Source organism: Dreissena polymorpha, chromosome 16 (genome assembly GCF_020536995.1).
Source record: "Dreissena polymorpha isolate Duluth1 chromosome 16, UMN_Dpol_1.0, whole genome shotgun sequence".
NCBI classification, from domain to species: domain Eukaryota; kingdom Metazoa; phylum Mollusca; class Bivalvia; order Myida; family Dreissenidae; genus Dreissena; species Dreissena polymorpha.
The window spans coordinates 45,259,780-45,282,424 of NC_068370.1; the positions used below are offsets into that span (position 1 = coordinate 45,259,780).

The 22,645-nt window shown below is 34.4% G+C and overlaps 1 protein-coding gene across 1 annotated transcript; it reads left to right on the forward strand.

Annotated features, from left to right (window-relative positions):
* Positions 1–931: 931 nt before the first annotated feature.
* LOC127861807 (uncharacterized) lies at positions 932–5,345 on the forward strand. Its single transcript, XM_052400487.1, has 4 exons — positions 932–1,193; positions 3,081–3,153; positions 4,288–4,405; positions 5,213–5,345. Exons 1-4 carry the CDS (start codon positions 932–934, stop codon positions 5,315–5,317), a joined length of 558 nt encoding a protein of 185 aa, XP_052256447.1. The 3' UTR covers positions 5,318–5,345.
* Positions 5,346–22,645: the final 17,300 nt, after the last annotated feature.

Here is a 22,645-nt window from a genome sequence, read left to right on the forward strand (position 1 = left end):
GTATTATGAATATTGCTGGGCCAAGTGTGAGGTTGAGCGCTCTATAACCAAGTTTAAACCCCCAATGCTTTGCATTGACCGTTCCAAGGCGGTGACCCCAGCTTTATTCATATTTTGTGTTTATGTTGGTTTGTATTGTGCTGTTTTGTACTGTTTGGGCAATCGGTCACTTGCCTTAAATAAAGGACCAACTAATTGTTTTTAATGAAAATTCAATACTGCTCCAGCAGCTGGAGTTTCACTTCTTTATATTGGTGAATCCAGTTTCAAATATCCCTATTACAAATTAAATAAATGTTAAATACCATCAACATTAACCTCAACACTAACATTAAGTATTTACTTTGAAATACAATATATATCTTATAACAAGTCTTTTCAATGGGCATCTTTCACGGTGTAAAACTATATCCGGGTCGCGAAATTATGTGACGCGGTAAACAAATATGGCGGGTGGTTAGGACATGGGACATTTCGACGGACTGAACAAAAATGAGCGAATTTTGTTACATGAACCACGCACATCATCTGGGCCCGGTTGCTCAAAGCATCGTTAAGATAACATTACCGTTAAGCTTTACCTCTGTTAAGTACCCTAACGCAGCGTAATTTAATCAGCCGTTAACTTCATGTCGCTCAACAAGTTTTAACGCTAGCGTTAATTAACGCAGAGTTAAGACTTTAACATCCATGTTAAATCCCACAATCCATTCCAAATTTCCACTTCCTGTTCCTGTTATTCAATTCCAAAATGGCATCCCAAGTAGACGCATCTTCAGTGACTTCACCTCAAATTAAAGGAAAGAAAAGGAGCATTAACTTTAGCAATACAGAAATATTAAAATTGGAAGAGCTGGTAAAAGATGAGAAAACATTTTCAATATTAACTAATAAATTTTCAAACACTCTAAATAATAAAATGAAAAAAGATATGTGGACAAAAATTGCTGAAGATATTTCTGCACAAGGAATTGCAGTTAGAACTGCGGATGAATGTAGTAATAAGTGGCAAAACTTGAAAAGAGAGAGCAAGGCAGCAGTTACCAATGAAAAGTTAGAACGGCGTAAAACGGGCGGAGGGACCCTGACACTGACAGCTGTCGCCGATGAACAAAAAGTTCGGATCGCCGAAATGTACAAAGATTCGGCATCCTTCAATGGGATTATTGGAAGATTGGACAGCGATGAAGCTGGTTTGTTCTAACAATGTTCTAACAATCTTTTTTATTATTTCATTTAAAAACTACCAATTGAAACAATTAATAATCAAAGTACTGGCAGTACTGGTGTGACGATGCTTTTGAAGAGGATGGATATAAAACATCATTTTAAGTTTATCCATATCACCACAATTGTGTATGTTGATACGAACATTTGGGTACGATAAAAAATTGGGTACGAAAATTTTGGGTACGAAAAAAATTTTGGTACGAAAAAAATTTGTGTACGAAACATTTTTGGTACGAAAAAAAGTTTAGGGGTACGGGGAAGTAGTACCCGTGGGTAACTTGACCCATTGAGCGAAACAGGGAGGCGGGTCACATTCTTGTTCATTAAGTATGGCAATACATTCATGATGATTTTCGAAAGTAGGTATGAGCACATAGCCGGACCATGTGAGCTCAATCGTATGAGCACTTGACTATCCGAGTTCGCCCACGAACATATGGATAAGTTAACTAATAGCGAAATGACCTTATACATGTATATGCTGAAATCTAACAATCGAACGAAATATCAAACATGGTATGTACACTTAGGTGGTTGTGTAATTTCTGTTAGAATATCGTATTCAATATGTAAATTTTAAATGATTGTGCCCGCACTTGAGTTTGTTGCCTTGTTTGAGTCTATACGCGCCTAGGCTGCACCCAGTGTGTCTATTTGTGTTTTTCCAAGGTAATGAGTTACCTCCGCGCTGAGGCTTCATAATGTTGGGACCCGGAGTGTGTCCAGCACTCCTACCTAATAAGATTAGATTGACGACAGTTGGGACGAATTTTGAATGATAGCTGCAATTTCCAGCTATTTGTTTTGTACTGAAATATTTTTTAATCTTTTATATGGTCAAATGCTGCGGGGGGGATGAGATTTTCCGGAAAAAAACAACTGTCAGGAATGGTGGCCACAAAACATACAAACTATAACATTGCGCCGGGAGCGGGAATCGAACCGGTGTCGTAAAGGTTAAAAGCGAACGTCCTTACCACTGCGCTAGCGGGACGAACAATTACGCAAAGAAAAGTTGTTTTATCTATATATATCATAGCAGTGCAGCGTTTACAATTTGCAGGTTCGAAATCGTTCGCATTCTTTAGTTTTGTGATCACGTAAAAAGTTAATTTAACATGTTTTTATTCGCAATTTATTTACTAAATCGAGAACAAATATCAAACAAAATAGAGAAAATATATAGTTGTTTCATTGGTCCATAAAAATAAAATGGATGTAAAATTACTAATTTGAAATTAACGTTCTGATACACTTATTGAATCTGTTTCCCCAGGATATGCTGTTCTATTAATATTTACCTTTATCAACACGAACGACAACTCTGCTAGGAGAATGTTATCAATGAAAATCAACGAGCAATCTCCTACGCAGTGGCGTATGCCAAGGGAAGTTACTGAAAAATCGAGTTATCTCAATCGGACTGGCTGTGTCTTTTACATAGGGCGCCATTGTGAAGAATTTTTTTACTGGTTATCAAACCTTGGAAGCTGCTGTTCCAGCATCGTCAAAAAGTAAATAATGAAATGTCAACGGCCGTCTGCTTTGATATATGCTATTTATAGTAACATGGTTTTTCCCATGTTCAACACTGTTTAAACCAACAATTAAGTCAAGTTTTATTGATGTGATATTTCAAACTGCATACAAACATTCACAAATCATAATGCAACAATAATACTCACCATTTCATGTGAAATTATGTCCAATAAGTATCCAATTTCTCACAATAACACTCGCTTAGACACATGGCATCGCGCCATTTGCGGGTACAGTACGAGTTTAATTTTCACCGTCGTGAGCTGCAAAGGTTACACACAATGCTGATGGTGTTGTGTTCATTTTTACAGATGGTCGTCATTTTCTGTCCAACATCACAGTTGCGCCCGCTGTGGGAACAGTTGAACAAACGGAGCAGTCAAGGTATATAAATGTTTCTAAAATAATAATAACACAAATACAACTTTCTATGGAGCAGTAAAAGTAAGAATAAAGTATTGATAAAATAACACAAATACTAATAAAAGTTACTGCTAATTTTAGTATTTACTTATACTAATAAACTTTACCACTTCTAGTAGTTTGACTTCAACTAATTGTAGTTAATGCTGCTAAAAATAATTACTAATATAATGGCTAGTTACTTAAGTAGTAGTTGCTGCCTCTCCAACCTAACTTCTTCTACTATCAGTATTTACAATTATTATTTGTGATAATTATATTACGTACTATTAAATGATCAAATGCTGTTAAGAATGCTGTATTTAGAATATATGTAAACTCCATGTACTTTATCATACAATTTGCAATTTCTTTCCTTAATTTTTAATCGGTGAGAAATTATATATATATATAGTAATAACTACAATAAATAACAAATTCAATGACAGTCAAATTGTATTGGCCTTGTAACACACCAAAATTAATTCAAATAATATCATAATTGAATTACTAAATCGAACACGAAGTAATGTAAATCAAATAGATAAATTGATCATACATACAATTTCATTTATGACAATTATAAGTCACGTGTAATAATTCGTAGAATATTCATGCAAACGCATTCAAAGCATAATACAAGCATTCCTTGCATTAAACATTATACAATATGTTAATAACAATTCAAGCTGAAAACAAATATTAAATATGTAAATAAACAGACAATGCCATAAATGCAAAGCACTTTACAAACAAAGATACAAAGCAAATTAGTAAGCAATAACAAATGATTAATTCTCTAATCACAATGACCTATTCTATAAATGATTTACGCAAAACTACTTTTATTTGGGAGGGTGGAACTGGGAAATTCAAACTTTTTAACACTGGGTGTTCAACGCTTACAAAAAAGTATAAACAATCTTAAAAAACCCGTGCGCTCGAGTTTACAAATCAACCAATCATACAAAAGGTAAACTTCACTCAGAAATCTATTTTAAGAAAGGAAAAGTAACAACTTTGAACCAGAGTATAATTGTGTCATACATTAAACATTTTAATTCAATATTAAAATTAGCCTAGTGTTTATTGCATATATATTTTTTTTAACTTCAGTGAGTGTTGTAATAAAGGGCCAGCAAAGAAACAAAAGAAGTTCACAACAAAGACAGAAGAACTTCAGTACTGGCAGGTACAATATTTCAAAGGGGAGGCGGAAAAGCAGGAACGGGAGGTAAGAATGTGATAACAATGTGGCATTATGTATTCCATATTATTATTCAAATATCATACTTACAAATAAATGATAATTAGTGTATGTGAAAACCCTGTTACATACTCCCTCTGTTGAGAAAATGGCTCCTGACATTTTTTAATATTGTTTTTTTCAATAAACACACAAATTTAAATAAAGTAAGTTATTCTTACTAATATACACCTTTGCCTTAACTAGCAAATTGAAATTACTGCAGTACATTCTCCACCAGAGTAGACAGTGTTTACAAGGTGCGTGGAAATATTCCTGACCTATATTTAAATACATCTGTTCAATCAGCTGATGGCTGACCTAGTTCTCAGCCAAATGTAAACAGAATGGAACTCTATAATTATGCACAGGGAAAATATGCAAAATTATTTAACTTAGAATGTTGAATCTGAGTACATACAATAATTGCAATAAACAAATCATAGATTTAAATAATACATTTGCTAAAACAGTCTTTATTTACTGATAAAGGTATTGATCAATAGTTATACTGCTATTGATACAGTGACAACTGTTAACAGAATTTTCTGTATGAAACAATATTACTGTAATACACTAGTGATTAACAGTATTAGAAAATATACACAATATAAAAATTCAACCAATAACATTCACCAGGTCTACAAAAGAACTAATGTTAAATTGTTCAGACTGACTACTTATCTTACTGTACTGTTAATGCATAAAAAATCAAAATGATCTACGTTTGTATTAAGTTTCAGTTTTAATTACTTGTTAAGAACCAGTCTTTAAGAATGCAATATTATGTTTCAGAAACAACTACTTGATCTAAGGATTCGTATGCTGCTGAAAGAGGAAATGCGTCGTGACCAGAACGTTATTGATGAGATCATCAATGGAAAAATTTTCGAGGACTAAATATAATGGTTATATTGACTTAGTTGCCTCAGTGCTTTATTGAATACAAAATGATTAACATTGATTATTTTAAATGAATATAATAAAAGTGTTTTTTTAGCAATAATTGTGTTATATTATACCCTTTATATTTAATGTCCTTACATAAATTTGAGAAACATTGAGTTTGATGCAAATATTGTACAGTATCACACATGCTGTTGTTATCTTGCAAATCTTTGCAGGCTTCAATCTAACCTGCAAATATTGAAATTATATAACAGGTATGGGCATATTACATAAAGAAACCTTTAATGATTTCTAGATTAAATTATGTAATGAACATTTACTAATTGTTATGCCCCCTTTAAAGGGGCCTTTTCACAGATTTTGGCATTTTTTAACTTATTCATTAAATGCTTTATATCGATAAATGTAAACATTGGATCGTAAAAGCTCCAGTAAAAAATCAAGAATAAAATTAAAAAAAAGAAAAGAACATTGCCCGGACCAGGTTTCGAACCAGTGACCCCTGGAGTCCGCTTTAGCCTACTGAGCTATTCCGCCGAGTACATATGCATGAAGTATTTTATACCTTATATAAGCAATCTTCGTAGTTTTACAAAATTTAACGACAAAAACAGAACTCTCCAAATTATTCAATCGTTTCGCGTTGCAACGCTTTATAATTTTTAGGTTTTAAAATCGTCAAAAGATGCATATAATGGCTATATTAGACCATGGTAAATGTTCAGTATTACTGTTTCCTCACAAATATCATAACTAAAACGAAAATTTGCGAATCTGAAACAACTTTTTTCAATTTTGTCAATTTACCAAAGCGTGAAAAGATCCCTTTAAAAAAAAGAGTATATTGTTTTTGGCCTGTCTGTCTGTCTGTCCAAAACTTTAAGAAATCTTAAAGTTTTGTCATAACTTTTGCAATATTGAAGATAGCTACTTGATATTTGGCATGCATATGTATCTCATGGAGCTGCACATTTTGAATGGTGAAAGGTCAAGGTCATCCTTCAAGGTCAAATATATTTTGTATTATTTTAAAATTGTCAAGTGTTTAAAATAATCAGAAATCAAAGTCATTTAAATGCAATAAAAAAGGAAATATACAAATACATATGCATAGTGTTATTGTTAGATGGCAAATGTACATATTCACTGAATGATAATTTGGTTGAAAAGTGTATGTTCTACCCACTTTGCTTCATAAAAAAATACCTCAGAGTGTAGAACAGCAAATCTACGCTTGAGTCTCCCAAAGCTTCTTTCAATGACTTCTCGTGTCCGGGTTTGGGCCTGCTGATACCTTTCCTTTGCCACAGAATCCGTCGCCAGGAAAGGAGTCATCATATACACTTTACATTGGTAACTGAAAGTGATGAATGTTTATATTTGTTCAGTGCTTTTGAACAGACACCATTACTATTTGCATATGTCCATTTCATTAAAATAAGATTTAATATGGGAATGTTACATTTGAATTGTATGAAAACCATATAAGTAATGTTTAAAACTATTGTTTGTGTGTGCATCAGATTAATTTGTTCAAAGTTTTTATCAATTTTAAACATTTTCTAATTTTGTCTTTTCATTTGTTACATTTTTCATGAATTAAGGTCATGTAACATGGGATACAACTCTTCTAAAGATTGCATTTAAGTTAAACATTAGTTACTCCCCTTTGACTTATGTTTTTTATAAAAGTACAGTTTACTTGCGTGTATCATGTATGTGTTTATTGTTATTCGAGGTTCGATGTTGTTTTTTTAGTCAGGCCTGTCCTATTTATCTTTCACTAAGTTCGTGCCTTTTTTTAAATTGTAATAAACATCTGAACCTTGGAGGCATTCACTTGTAAATTTCCCTGTATCACACACAAACTATACATGAACACGAAGGCTTTGTATTTGAGTGTGACAACTTAAAAGTTATTTAAGATGAGGCATAATTTACCCCTTTCGAAACCCGTTTTAACTAACGACCGTTTTGACTCTTAAAATGCTGCAATAAATTATCTCCCATGTTTTTAACCATTAAAACCTTGCACCAAAAAATAAACGTTCAAACATTTGATAAAGAAAAATAATAACAAGTAAGTTGTACATGTAAAACTTATTTTACATAATAATAACTTTATAATATCCTTAGTATTTTACTTGATTAATTTAGATATTTCACTGCTAACAATGCTTACAAAACATTTCATATGAACGCTGATTTTGCAAATAAAAATCTACAAGTACAAACAAATGAGCACATGATCTAAATGCATTTATTTATTCATTTCAGATGATATATATATGTGTGCAATGGAAACAATAAAACAGCATTAAGTTCACCTTGATGATTACAAACAGCTTGGACATATATGCTGTGAAAGCCTTTCCGATTGACATATGAAGCTTCATCATCATTAGGTGCCTGAATGCAGATGTGTGTTCCATCTATGCAGCCAATTGCATTCGTGAATCCAGCAACTGCATAAAAGCTCTGTTTAACTCTTTCCTTCTCCGCTGGTGATGGCCACACAACGAACTCGTGCAAGTGCTTGATGATGGCATCCGTTACATTTTCAACAACTCTAGATACCGTACATTTGTGGAATCCTAGAGTGTCTCCAATGACTGAATTAAATGCTCCAGTACCAAAAAATCTCAATGTAATGAGGATTTGTTGGATTGATGTCAGCGCATGGTTTCTGTTTGTTTGCCGTTGCAAATCGTCCTTAAGAAGATTTTCCAAGAAAGAGACTCCATTCCTAGAAAAACGATACCGTGCAATAAACTCTTCACTAGTTAATTCATCAAGATGATGTGACAATCGAAATTCCTTTGGTTCCCTAAATGGCAGAACAGCTATAGTAGCCCTTTTGAAACCTAGCGTTAACTGTTTAATTGTGCTTTAAACCTCAATTAAAGTTAACGGCAGAAACTGACGTTAAACTGGCCGTTAAAAGCCAGCGTTATTTTGAGCAACCCAATGTTAACGCTAACCCAGATTTTATCAGGTCCGTTATCATTTAACGGTCCATTAAGACTTATCGATGCTTTGAGCAACCGGGCCCAGATCAATAAATGAATAATGATTCACATGATATAGCTTCTATGATCTTCTATTAGCATTTATCAGTAAAATTACCTTCCCGAAAATGACCGATATTTCAACGTCTAAGAGGCGCCAACATACGTCATGTTTCTACAAATTTTTCATAATATGCTGTTGAAAGGCCAACAATTTTCCTTCATAATGATACCATAAGATCATGAATACGACGAGAGAAACGCGAGAAAATGGATATTAAAAACACGCACTCACTGAGGTCAAAAGTCAAACGTTCAGCTGTTCCAAAAAAACGCGCAGGTTTTTGCTTTTTTTTTGCCGATTACTAAGTCATAAAATCAATTTTTCATTTGATTTCTTTCATTAAATGCAAGGTAAATTATTTATTTAGTTAACACTGTTCCGTTCATTGATAAATCTTTTGACAATAATCCGTTTTTTACAAAAAGTTTCAACCACGTACTTACATTATGCCAGAAGGGAAAGCCAATATGGCGGCTATCGCTGACCTTACTACATTAATAGTCACTTAACAAGTTAAACTTAAAACTACATCATAGTCAAAATATGATTTTATCATACAATTTTTAATTTCAGAATTGTGATGATCCATCCACTTGTGTTGTTACTGATGATGATGACGCAGAAGAGGAACACGTTGAGGAGGCGGATGAGAAACTTGATGACACCACATACTTTGATTTAAGTTTAAGTGATTTTTGTGTAATGCAGCAAAGGTAATATGAACTTTTCCTTGCTATGGAAATTGCTGAGTGAGTTTTGTGAAAATTGCGAAGTCATGATCGATATCAGTCTCGGTGTGAATACAGTAAAAATTGAAGACATCACAATGTTACAGTCTCACTGAATAAGGCGCGGAAATAGCTTAGTCGGTTTCGTGGCAGAGTTCGGAGACAGTCACTGTTTTTAGTCGAGTTCGAGACCTGATGGACACACTTTTTATAAATGTTATTGTCAAAGGTTGGACTCCTTATACATAGATAATACAACTTTCGTTTCAATTTAACAATTTGTAATAAGATCTTTATGTTTAATTATTACTTTTGAGAGGAAATCGAAAACCAGCATTTTGGATGTACCCCGTGCAATACACCATTTGCATCTCAACAGTCATATAGCAGTGACAGCGAGTCAGACGATCATCTCTTTAACCAGCAGCAAGATCACGCGTAAGTGGAAATGTGTCGACTTCAGGCTGCTCTGCTAGAAATTCAAGATGAAGTGTCCGATGAAAAAGACCTCTCTTCAGTGGCAAATGATTCGGACTTACCTAGCATAAACGAATTAATGAAAGGCTGGGGGTGTTAAAAAACTGTCAAAAGTATTTCAGCTATAACCAGATCCGATCATGTGTGTTAAATTTGCGAGAAATGAGCAGAAAAGAGAAGGATCAGTTCCTTATGGGAATACTCAATTTCGTTTGTACTGAAACAACAAAACGGGGCAACAAAATACAAAGGGAAAAAAGGTCGTTTGCTATACATGGTAAAACTGTGTGTAAATCGATCTTCATGTTTATTACGATACAAAACTAACTTTGCTTTTAAACATGTTAAAACATGTGACTTTGCACGGAGCTCTTCCCAGAGTCCACGGAAACAAAGGTCGGCGGCCTATGCACGCCATGCGGCTCGAAGATGTGCAACGAGTGGTGCATGTCTTGAAAAATACTGCTGAGACGATTGGGATATTCTACCCGGCAACTCCACGTGGAAATGACCGTATTCCGGTGGTGTTCTTACCATCATTCATAATGACTACAAGCAACTATGCATCAATGAGGATGTGAAGTATGTGCGTCTCACAGCCTTTAAGACTATTTGGTCACGGTGTGTTCCACACATAAAGATCGCCAAGCCACGTGACGATGTATGCGCGATGTGTGTGTCATTACGAACAGTCATCTCCAACGCAGTTACTGAAATCGAAAAGTTGGACTCTGCCGCAGCCATGACCAATCATGTTAATGATGCAAAAAGGGTAAAATTGTGTTTAAAACTGTTAAGTGATGTCTATTATAATATAAACTGTATAATATTATAAGAATGGGAATTTTATAAGGAATTATAATAATAATAATGTTAATAATAATAATACTATCAATAATAATAATATAATAATAATAATATAATAATCTAAAAATAATAAGTGAGACGTTATGGAATTCGATCTCAAACTCTATTTCTTAACAAACGCTTTCTTAATCAGGAGCGCGAGCTGTACATGGAGCGTGTGAGACTTGCATCAGCAGACTTTGTGAACAATATCCATTTCACATTCGACTTCAGTCAGAGTGTCAGCATTCCGCATAAGAGTAGGCAGATGGGTCCCCTGTACTTCTTGTCGTTGCTGAAGATGATGCTGTTCGGATTTCGAGTTAGAGGTGCGAGTCAAATTAATTGTGTCATTGCCCTGTAGTAACCTGTCATTTAGCTCTGTCAGCAAATGGTCGACGAACGGTAGAAACATGTTTTTTTTTCTCATTTACTAATGCACTCCTATGAAGTCATCAATAACACAAAGTAGAAATGTACAAACAAATAGTGGTTTTACGTTTTCATAAAGTACCAACTCTCTTAACCACACGCATACACACACATACTCAAAACACACATAAACATGCACGCATATACAGCAGAGAAAAGAAAAACATGAAAATAAATAAAACAATATAAAACATAAGAACATTGAAGTAGAATTTTACATTTCTCTTATGATAAGTATACTTCCTTTCTCACATATGTTCATAAACACACACATCACGCACATTCTCACACACTACACACATCACGCAGACTCTCACACACACAACATATATTCTATTACATGTTTAGCAGTTTGTAATATGGATAAATATAAAAGCAATTGTTATTTCTTTTATTCTGTATTTCAGTACTTTACAATTTAAAATACAGTTCATAAGAACAAAACGACAACGATATTTTAGTAATTGTTTGGGCATTGTTATATGAAAACTATATATGAATGTTAAGTCTCACTAAAAGATGCGTGTTATTTTTCCAAAATTCGGACACATTATTAGCTGGGGCATTTGGGCGGTTTCTCTGGCGTTCCTTGGCATTGACGGTACCACGATGTCAACTGCCTTCTCGTACAAGGCATCACACGCAGTGTCGTCTGCACGTTCATTCTAAAATAACGATTTGACAGCAAAATATATATATATAGACAGAGGGCTGCCAAATAAAATAAGGCTGAAATAACGTGTTGATCATGTATATAACATGAAATACAATGTCTTGTTCTTGTTTTTCTCGACTTAATGTGCAATTAACTACATTGCCAAAATAGGATATTAATATTCGCTTGAATTCTATTCACATTCAAAATTACCCGTATCAAATCCTTGACAACTCTCGTTTCCGTGGCAGCCTTGAGAAGGTCACATGATTTCCCCTGCAGAATTTTTGACAGCGGGACGAGGGAGGCCAACACATGTTCGATGACAACCAAGGTTATAATGAAATCGAACTGTAACACAGACAGCAGGTAGCCAGATGCCTTCGCATCACCACCAGCCGAAAGTTGTTCCAAAGATGAACCTAATGTTCTGTTAAATAAAAATCGGAAAAAACTTCATTTATTGGAAAACATAAGTGTAATATTTCATAAGAAGCATATTTTAATAGTTTTATCAGGTTTAACGTCTCACAAATACATGCTTATTTCATAAGACGGATTTCCAGCAGACCCCTGGTTACCCTTCGAGCATCTTTTTAAAACCCAAGCTGGTACCTGGATAGAATCAACGACCTTCCATAGGTCAGCAGGATGGCTTCCTTACATAAAAGGCGTTCATCTCTAGCGATTATCAAGCGAGCCCACAGCAGTTAGAGCAATTTGTCTTAATCAGCAAAGTAACATAGCTTATAGATGATAGATGTTTTTCAGTGAAACATTAACCACATGTTATTTAACTTTCATTAAGCTTGATCCCGACCTCAGCGAAAACTCGATCAATATAACTGATTTATCTTAAGCGTGTTTCCAGTATCTGAAAGCTATTTTCTAGTTATAGCTGGACATAATTCCACCCACCATAATCATGATATTCGTGTACATACCTGTAAGCACATAGAAATGTGTGAAGAGCGTCAGCCCTCGAAGCCCATCTGGTCTCGCATAACGACTGCAATTTGGTTCTTTTCTCCACTTCCTCACGACTGACGGGGTCATTTTTCAAGTTGTCCTGGAAGTTGAGCAGTCGCTTTGCTGAATAATTAAATGCGAAAGCTATAGCCTGTACTGTAGACATCATATGCCTTGCATGGTGTTCTCTGGATGCATGTGCGATAGCCAAGTTGAGATAATGGGCTCTACAGTGGGTATAAATAGCTTCCGGAACAGTGTTCTTATTCGAGCCTGTACACCTCTGTGCTTCCCCGACATATTTCCAGCCCAGTCATAGCCTTGGCCGCGCATGTTCTCTCCAATGACACTCAATGATACAAAAGTACATATTAAAGGGATCTTTTCACGCTTTGGTAAATTGACAAAATTGAAAAAAGTTGTTTCAGATTCGCAAATTTTCGTTTTAGTTATGATAATTGTGAGGAAACAGTAATACTGAACATTTACCATGGTCTAATATAGCCATTATATGCATCTTTTGACGATTTTAAAACCTAAAAATTATAAAGCGTTGCAACGCGAAACGATTGAATAATTTGGAGAGTTCTGTTTTTGTCGTTAAATTTTGTGAAACTACGAAGATTGCTTATATAAGGTATAAAGTACGTCTGATACGTGTACTCGGCGGAATAGCTCAGTAGGCTAGAGCGTTTTTACTTCAGGACTCTGGCAGGACTCCAGGGGTCACTGGTTCGAAACCTGTTCCGGGCAATGTTCTTTTCTTTTTTTTAATTTTATTCTTGATTTTTTACTGGAGCTTTTACGATCCAATGTTTACATTTATCGATGTAAAGCATTTAATGAATAAGTTAAAAAAATGCCAAAATCTGTGAAAAGGCCCCTTTAAAACACGCTTTAAGAAACCAATCAACACGTTTGTATATATAGTGTTATTTGAGCATCAGTTTATCATTTTAAATTGTTAACGTTATACCTGTGAACGCTGTTTTTTTTCTTCTCATTTTTGAAAAGCTGTTATGAACTATCGATTATCAGCTCATGAATAATTTCTTAAGTTAATATGAATTTAAACTAGATTTTGATAATAATAATGAGAATAGTATACATAGATTCCTAAAATTGTTCAGAAATGAGTTGGAAAGTGACTCGCCTGTGGTACGCTCGCATTCCTCAGAAACCAATAAAATCTTCAGATTCTGTATAAACAAAACGAACAAACAGAGCCGTACGCTCCTTGCTTGCGCTGTCGGTTGCTTCTTCAGCAATAAACCCAAACATTCACGCATTGTTACAGGCCTGCACTATCTTGTATGATACCAATTTCCAGCAGATGCTGATTAATTCATTTTGAATTTTTGGAGACGTATATTTTGTTCGAGGGTCGCCATTGTGTTGATGTTCTTTCAAGACAAGGTTATGTTTGGCCTGAAAGTCTAACAATGCCTTAAAGTTACTGGACTCCTCCTCTTTGCCCTTTATAGCCAGGTTTTGCTGTCCACAGAGGATAATTGTGTCGACAATACTCACCTGGATTTGGCGGTAAAGTATTATATTAAGAATTTATACAACGATTAAATTCTGTGCGACAAAGCTTTGCTGTGTGTGATACTCAGAATCGCCATGTTTATCGATAAACGTTTTAGCGTTGCTCCAGTCGGACACGGCAGATTTGGTCAATGCCTTACATCTCGGATCTCTCTCCCCAAACAGATACCACGATACGCAATAGACTCCATCGGCGCTCACAGAATACCGGAGCCAGATAGTGGACGTTAACCAAGCTGCTTGCGCCTTTCGCATTTTCCCGCTGATATATCTGAAAAGACATAACATATTAATAAGTGCTCACTAAAATTTATGAAGATGTCAAATCTACCCATTACACACTTGAAATTAGTCGCAATCATGCGCTGCAATGCAAAATTAACTTAAAATAAACCTTACTTAAAAGTGTTTGTGTTTGAGCTAGTTTTGCTTTAAAGTTAAGATAATTGAATTTGTCTACTGAGATTTAAAATAAAATAAAATAGGAAATGGTTATATTAGAAGAAAAAAAGGTAAAGTGAAAAGTTCTAGCGGGGATCGAACCACTGCCCTTCAGGTCAATAATTGGACAAAGAGACAACGTTCTGATTGCGCTACAGGGAAAAGTACTTCGTAATGTCATTGATTTTTTTTATATATAAACTAAATAGTGGAGACCAATTTCGAATAAAGATACCTACACTAGTTTGAATGAAAATTAATTTTGGCATTCCCTATAATTCTAGCATGATTTGAACGTCCAGAAATGTGAAAATTCAAAGAAATGCTAGATATAAGATATACATTTCAAATTCTTGAAAGGGTAGATCTATAAATCCACTTAGCTTTGAACATTTTCCCACTTATCTGTCAAAAGAGCTAGCTTCTGAGTATCATCTAATGAACATGTTTCGCTGACGCCATCTCTAAAAAAATCTGGATAAAACGGAGCGTTTGCCGCCATTTTGAAAATTTGCGTCAAATAAACATAATCTGGTACCCGTGTCCGAATATCAGTTCCCAAAAAATTCAAGGGAGACAACATAGTCGTAAAACGAGTTAAGTCTACACAGTGATTACTACCTCTCTTCAGTGAAAAAAGACTACTTCGTATGATTGGAAAAAGACTGTGTTGTGTTGTGTACCCACTGTTATTTTCTAAAAGTGGACGTATTGTTTGCTTGTTTACGTAATTATACCCCTTACCCTAGCCCTTACTTTTTATTGCATTTTAAGATTTTAAATTAAATTTTTTTAAGTTTGAAACTGAATTATACGCAAGGGCGTACTGCCGCATGCCTAGGTACGCCCCTGAATGAAATATAAAATATGTATCGTAAAAAACAAGTGTGTGCAATTACAAAGATCTAATAAAAATTACCAGACACACACACACACACACACACATATATATATATATATATATATATATATATATATATATATATATATATATATATATATATATAAAATATATAACAGTTTTACGGACATCCCCGTTCTTAGCCAAAACACCATTGATTGACATAAAATCTGTTTCTGTATATACAAAATTCTTTAATCGAAACGTGATTATTCCTTTTCATAAGATAGATCTAATGTTTTATGTATTGAGTAATGCCTACAGCGCTGTACAGTATCGTGTAACGTCATTTCTTTGACGAATCGTCCTAGTTTAACCTCAAAGTATTTAACATATTTTAAACGCATTTTTATTTTAGAGACGGCATATCGACGTGGTGTTTTTTAACGGTTAATTATTTGTTTAAAGCATCATCAAATGCAAAACGTATTTCGGATTGTGTCTTTGTCTTGCATTACTGTAAACTTCGATAGGAATAAAATAGTATTCTTTAAAATAAAATTAGTGGAAAACTGATCGTGAGTCAGACGCTATCTAGAGTCGGACATTTTCTATATATGTATAACAATGCAATGTACACACAACCCTGTTCAATTTTGATCACTTTCCGTACTTTAAACCGTCCTATCACAAGAGTTACATTTCGTTAATCCGTAACGTACATCCGGTCTTTTCAAGGTTGTCTCCCATAAATAGTAACATTGAAGTGTTTTACTAAGATTTTAACAGATATTTTATCATGAAAAAAGGTTTGTATACAACAAAACATTAAAATATGAGCCTATTTATTTGATATTAAAGTGATATTATGGGCATTTAACAGTTAATAGGTGTCTATCGCAACCGTTGTTTATTTTTGGTGTTTTCACTTCATATACACTTATATTTGTTAATGCAGCATTAACATACTAAAACAATATCCTGGAAAGAGAAAAATAATGCATTTGAATATCAACCGTACTTTCGTTTGACAACTGATCATGCATGTACAATGTGAACCGAAATTTAGTTTTAGTGCAGATTCGTTCATACGACACAATGACACCATTTTGTTTTACGGATCATTTCGGCTTAGAGGACTGGGTGGGTCACGTAAGAATATCGAATATAAAATATATTTATATAAACAACTGGTAGCAAGATGAGTTGCAGATAATTGGTCAGTAACCACATTTTAACTAACTCTTTTGACCTGTTAATTATTTTCAGCTCAATTCAACAGCGCAAAATGCCCATAATATCACTTTAAGTCGGACACCAAAATTCTGATTCTGATCGTAAATCGGACAGTCCGACTTTCGATCACCTAAAACATAACTGAAAGGAGAAAGCTGTACTCCTAGGGTGCGCTCGTAACCGTGTTCTGGATGTGATTCACAGCTGTTCCTTGTTACGAACGCTTAAGTACAATGTTCCGGACATGTAAAATCTGTGCCCGCGAAATAGGAGGAACAGTCGGAACAAAGATGGCGTCACCGTCTGCTTCGAAGATATTATACAAGTGCAATTGCGGTGTTTTTTACACATTAGAGTCTGCCCGTGACCACCAGTGACAGAAAGGTATGCTCATATTTGAATAAACGATATATTATATTACTGTATATTTTGAGACCTTTAACGTTGTGTTATTTATATTATGATTAACTGTCGACAATTTCTGTGTCCCCAAACAGTTTCGATCCGTTCCATACAATTAGCAGGGTGGATTTGTTTTCATTTCCATTTCATTAGTTTTAGATCTACAGATATGTACCAAATGATTTTTTGGTAAAAAGAAAAGAAATCCAAGTCACAAATATTTAGTGAATCGACGACGTAGACATATTTATAAGTATTAATTCTGATTATCAAACAATAGAAATTTTTTATAGCAACACTGGACACAAAGAGCCAGAAGAGCTTTTGCCATGGCGTCATGTCGATTTAAGTCTTCTAGTCAGTAAAAAGTGAATACACGAGCCAGTAGAGCAATAAGGCTCTCATGGGCCTATTGTTCTAGTATTGTCAGTGCCCCAGATAATTATTTAGAAAATAGGGGTTTCACCCATTGATTTTGAACAATAGGGCGATTTCATTCTTGAAATAGGATAAAATGAATTATATAAATGCATACCGTAATATCATTACTACTTTACCTCTGTTGAAACTGCACACGTGTAATTATTGGTTACAACTGTAAACTTTCTCAATGAACTTAAATAAATTCATGTTTCATAACAATTTTAATCATTGAAACATTACATAATATAAACTTTAAACTAAAAAAAAACTGATGTTAACTGACATCTTTTTAACTGTCAAACATTTAAACAAAATCGATAACACGAATGTTTGGGCACTTATTGGCTCTTGTTTTCTTTTGGTTCGAACAAGTTTGCGATTGACTGGTATTTTGGTGCAACAATCACGGATGTCTTCGACCTCTTTAAAACATTTTTATTTCGCAATGTAAGATAAATTGGAAGTACAGATGCTTTACAAATACATGTACAATGAGCGATGGATTAAGTAAGATTGAAAACGGATGTTTGTCGTTGTAAAAATTTGGTCAGACGCTTTATTTAACAATTAAATTAAGTTAAGCAGGGTGTTTGAATATCTTTGACTGTTTTCCTGCTACGTCATCGTGGTGCTTGCTGAATGAAAGCGTCGCCGTGTTACGATAATAAATTATAAAGAAAAAATACCGTAAATGTGCAAAGCATTTTCGATCGAAGCTATTGTATCGTACGCATCAAATTTGACGAGTTTGCGTAAAGTTCAATTTGGTTGAGTTTTCAATACGCATGAAATTGTATTTCTTAAAACATTTTAATAGGGTGAAAGACTCAGATACGCAGCTTATCTGGGGCACTGTATTGTCTTTATTTTTCGCACAACTATAATTGTCATTGCTATTTTCTCTCTCTCTTCAGGGAAGTTTGTCCAAGAGATTGAACATACAAGCAGTTCAAAGACCATGTTTTAATGTGAAGACTGTGAATGTTTCTTCACAGATATGGATGTTTTCAAAACCCATGCGTGTGTCACAAACCAGAAAAGTCCAGCACAAAGTGTGTTTTCTGAAGAAGGTAATGACACTAACAATAACCAGGTGTGGAACAAGGCCCAAACGCAACTACTGATTAGGTCTTATCAGTTGCTTGAGGCAAAAGTTTCACAGGGCAAACTTAGGAAAAAAAGTATGTGGGAAAAGATATCGGAAGAAATGAGAGAAAAGGGTTACAATTTTTCAGCTGAACAAGTCAGTGGACGGTGGAAGACCCTAATAAGGGCCTACAAAAACATTAAAGCACATAATGCTAAATCAGATAGTAGTCTTAAGACCTTCTAGTTTGAAAATGAATTGGACGAGCTATTTGCAAAAGATCCCGTCATGGCGCCTGTAAAAACAATGTCATCTGCCAGTCAAGTCGAAGAAAGTAGTGAAGATGACCAGATGGAACTTACAACAAAAGGTCAATTAGTGAAGAAGACAGCGACAAAAATAAACCTCCAGTGAAAAAGTCTAAGTCTAAATCAGGTAGTCAGCAAATGGTGCAGATGTTACAGAGCTTTATTGTCGACCAAGCTCAGAGAGAAAGAGAGGAATCAGAGAGGACAGAGAGGAGGCATGAAGAGCGGATGCAGCTCATGAGGGGTTTAGTAGATGCGATAAAGCAATCAGCGCCCCAAGCTCCAACGAAGAACAGGAATAATTAAACACTTAGTGTAATTGAAAATGCTTTTTTTAAACAATTTCAAGAATAGTCATAAATGAATTAGGTTTTACTTTCATATAGTGTAATAAGGGCTTTAAAACTAAACTGATCAAGAATATGACAAAATTTATATTTCATTTGAGTGTTGTGAATCAATTAGAATTACTTGCATGTTTTTTCATAATGAATAAATACCATCACAAAGCATTGATTTGCTTTTAATGCGATAAGCATTAATTTTCAATTTTGACAAGAACTGGACATGTAAATTTCTGTATATACAGTAACAGTGATAGATTATGTATCATAAAATCATATATATATCTTAAGTATATTCATTTAATGTATCAATCTAATATTATAAGAAAAACCTTCAATGTGATACCTGAAAGTTGTTTTTTATCATACGCCTTGCTCTTCTTTCAAGCTTGTGTTTCTTTCATTCAGATTGTGTGATATGTATGGACAGAGTCAGGGATGTTGTCTTGGTTCCATGTGGACACATGGTGTGTTGTTGCAGCTGTGCCAGAAAGTTGGAAAAACAGTGTCCACTGTGTAGAAAAACATTTAATCAAACTGTTAAGGTTTTTAAAAATTGATTATCCAAGCTTTTTGAGTGCCCACATGGTTTTGTCACAGTTTTCCTATTATTAACCCTTTACCACTTAGGTACGTATTTTGATGCTTTTGAAGTCCCCTAGAAATTTAAATTTAATTAACGACCTTTCTTACTAGATTCAAATGTGTATGCTTCATTTCCGACCAATAGATACTGATGAGCAGCAAACTGCATAAAACCTGAACAGTCTGCGAGTTACTTGCAGGCTGTTTTGGTTTTATGCTGTTCACACATAGCCATTTTCACTTCGCTTCTGAGTGAAAAGGGTTAATATAGTAGTTCAGTTTTGGAGAAACGCTTTATGAAAATATGTTTCCTAAATCAACAATACAATCCTTATGCTTTCATAAAATAGGACAAGTTTCGAGTTGTATTTCTGATTTTCTACCAACAATAGCAATACGAATTTAAAAACATGGCAGTTGATACAAAATTTTACACAACTTGTATGGGTAATTAAGCAAACCATTTCTGTCATTTCTCTGACAGGCATCATAGGAATGTATACCAATAATAGTGTTTGAATGTCTAAATATTTTGGAACTGTTTGTCTTGTCTTTATTCTTCAAAATGACATTTTTGAAAGATTTCTGTACAGTTTTAATCTGATTTTATTTATTTTCATTATTTATTTTCCACCAGTAGTGGATGCGACAAGTGTGATATGTAGTTTGTCTTTTGTCAAGTGCTTTATTTTTGCACACCTGAGCAATTAACATTTACTTATTCAAAGACTATTTTTCAGTTTGTAGCTTTATGACAGTTGGTTACTGTGTTTTTTTCCCAAGTATTTGACTTTAAGCCATAATAGTTCAACCGATGTATGTTTTGATTTCTTCATAAACTATATCGAATGTCACAAAAATCTTATATATGCTATTGAAAACTCTTATTTTACAACTTTCTTTACAATTTTACAGGGCATTTTTCCATCCTTTATCAAAGTTACACCTTAGAATATTTCAATAGTCTGTGTATTGATTTTTTCTAGCAATTTTTATAGGGATATTGTTTGTAGGAAGCAACTGCAAATATATTTTCTCCAAATTCTACTTTTGCATACTAGTATTTTGAGTTTAAAATAAACTTTTATGGCTTTTAAGAATGTGTTGTTTATTATAATTGTTTTTTATAAATGCAGAACAATACAAATGAAATAAGTGGAATGAATGGCAAAACTTCAAAAACATAATTGAAATTTTCTTACATTGCTTTTAAAGATGCCCTCACACGATGAGTAAAGCAACCAAAATAAAAAACAAATTTGCCTGAACTAAAAATATTGCTAGGAATGAATATGATCAAAGTATGTAAGACTATTGATGATAAGTGAAACTATTATCCTCATAAAAGAGAAATGTGTCTTTTTTTCCATATCAATAAGTACAGCAATACATATTTCTTTATACAAAAATACTTTTGTTTTCATTAGTGTTGTCACTTAAATGTAAGTATTCAGAATAACTACACTGTTGAGTTTACAAGTAATTACAACAAATTTCGGGCAATTACATTTCTCTTATCGATTCCGTCTCTATTCTGGTCATTATGAACATTTGCATTTTCAACATCGCCTTCTAAGTCCTGTTCAATGTTCTCCTCTAGTACATCATACTCTAAAATGCAGAAATTGTGCAACACACAACATGCCACTATGATATTCACTGCCGTAGAAATAGAAGCAGTGTCAAGATAGTGAAGTCTCCTAAAACGACCTTTCAATAATGCGAAAGCCTTTCAATAACAACTCTGTTACTTGAATGGTAGGTGTTGTATTTTTTTAGCTCGGGGGTAAGGTGTCCATTGTCACGATATGGTGTCAACAGCCACTTTCGCAAAGGATACCCTCCATCCCCAAGAATGTGATAATTTCTACCACATTTATCTGGACAACTTTCCCATAAATCTGATAACTGGAGTACTCTTGAATCATGCACACTTCCGGGATATCCAGTAAAAACATGACTAAACAACATGTTGTGTCTACACACACACTGAAGTTGTAATGAATGATAGTGTTTTCTGTTGACATAGCTCTGGGGATGGTCTCTCGGTGCTTTTATCTGTATGTGCGTCCCATCAATCGCACCAACTATTCCAGGAAATCCATTACGCCTTTGAAATAACTGTTCTTCAGTTTGCAATTCCTGGGCATTGGGCCACCTTATTATGTTCTGTCTCATTCCTATTAAGGCGGAAATAATTTTGTCCCTACACACTACAGCTGTAGATTCAGACACTCCAAATCGATCAGCTATTTTTCTCTGAGGATCAGTTCCACCGACATACTACAATGTAATAAGTAACTGTTTCTGGATGCTGATTGGGTCTCTTCTACCATGACCCAATGGCTGTAGTTCTGGTAGAGTCTACAAGTGCTCCAGAAGGAAGGAAAATGTTGTTCGATTCATCCTAAAAATTCTTCTGAAGTCCTCATCGGTATAGGCAGGTACGACTTCTTCCACATAGCCCCTCACTCGAGACTTTTTTTCACCTACTCTGAAAAAAAGTTATTATATTAAATTTATTTTAAATTTTTAAATATTGACCACATGGTTCCTCTGTAATATCACCAATGTTTCTTTGTAATTTGTGTAATGATTCGCAATGAAAATGATGTTAATGTAAATGATTTAATTTGATACAAAAATAAGACTGCACTGATGTTAAGTTTGTGGCAACCTGACCCAGTGTCACTGTGTGAGCAACAACCTGCAAGTTAATGCTCCATCAGTGATTAAGCTACCAAAAAACCTCTGTAGAGGTATTATTCCACTAACTATTTTCCCTTTTTATTATAAAATTAGTGTAAAATGCATGCACATATCAGGACGTTCTAATCAATGGCTAGCTTAGTGACCTATATGCACCTTTCTGTTACAAGAAAATCTGAACAAACAGATATTTCAATAACATGCTAAAAATAACTT

Coding starts and splice junctions, on each gene's coding strand:
- LOC127861807 (XM_052400487.1), top strand. CDS start 932: ATGTGGACAAAAATTGCTGAAGATATTTCTGCACAAGGAATTGCAGTT. Junction 1,194..3,080: donor ATTGGACAGCGATGAAGCTG/GTTTGTTCTAAC, acceptor TCATTTTTACAG/ATGGTCGTCATTTTCTGTCC. Junction 3,154..4,287: donor GAACAAACGGAGCAGTCAAG/GTATATAAATGT, acceptor TTTTAACTTCAG/TGAGTGTTGTAATAAAGGGC.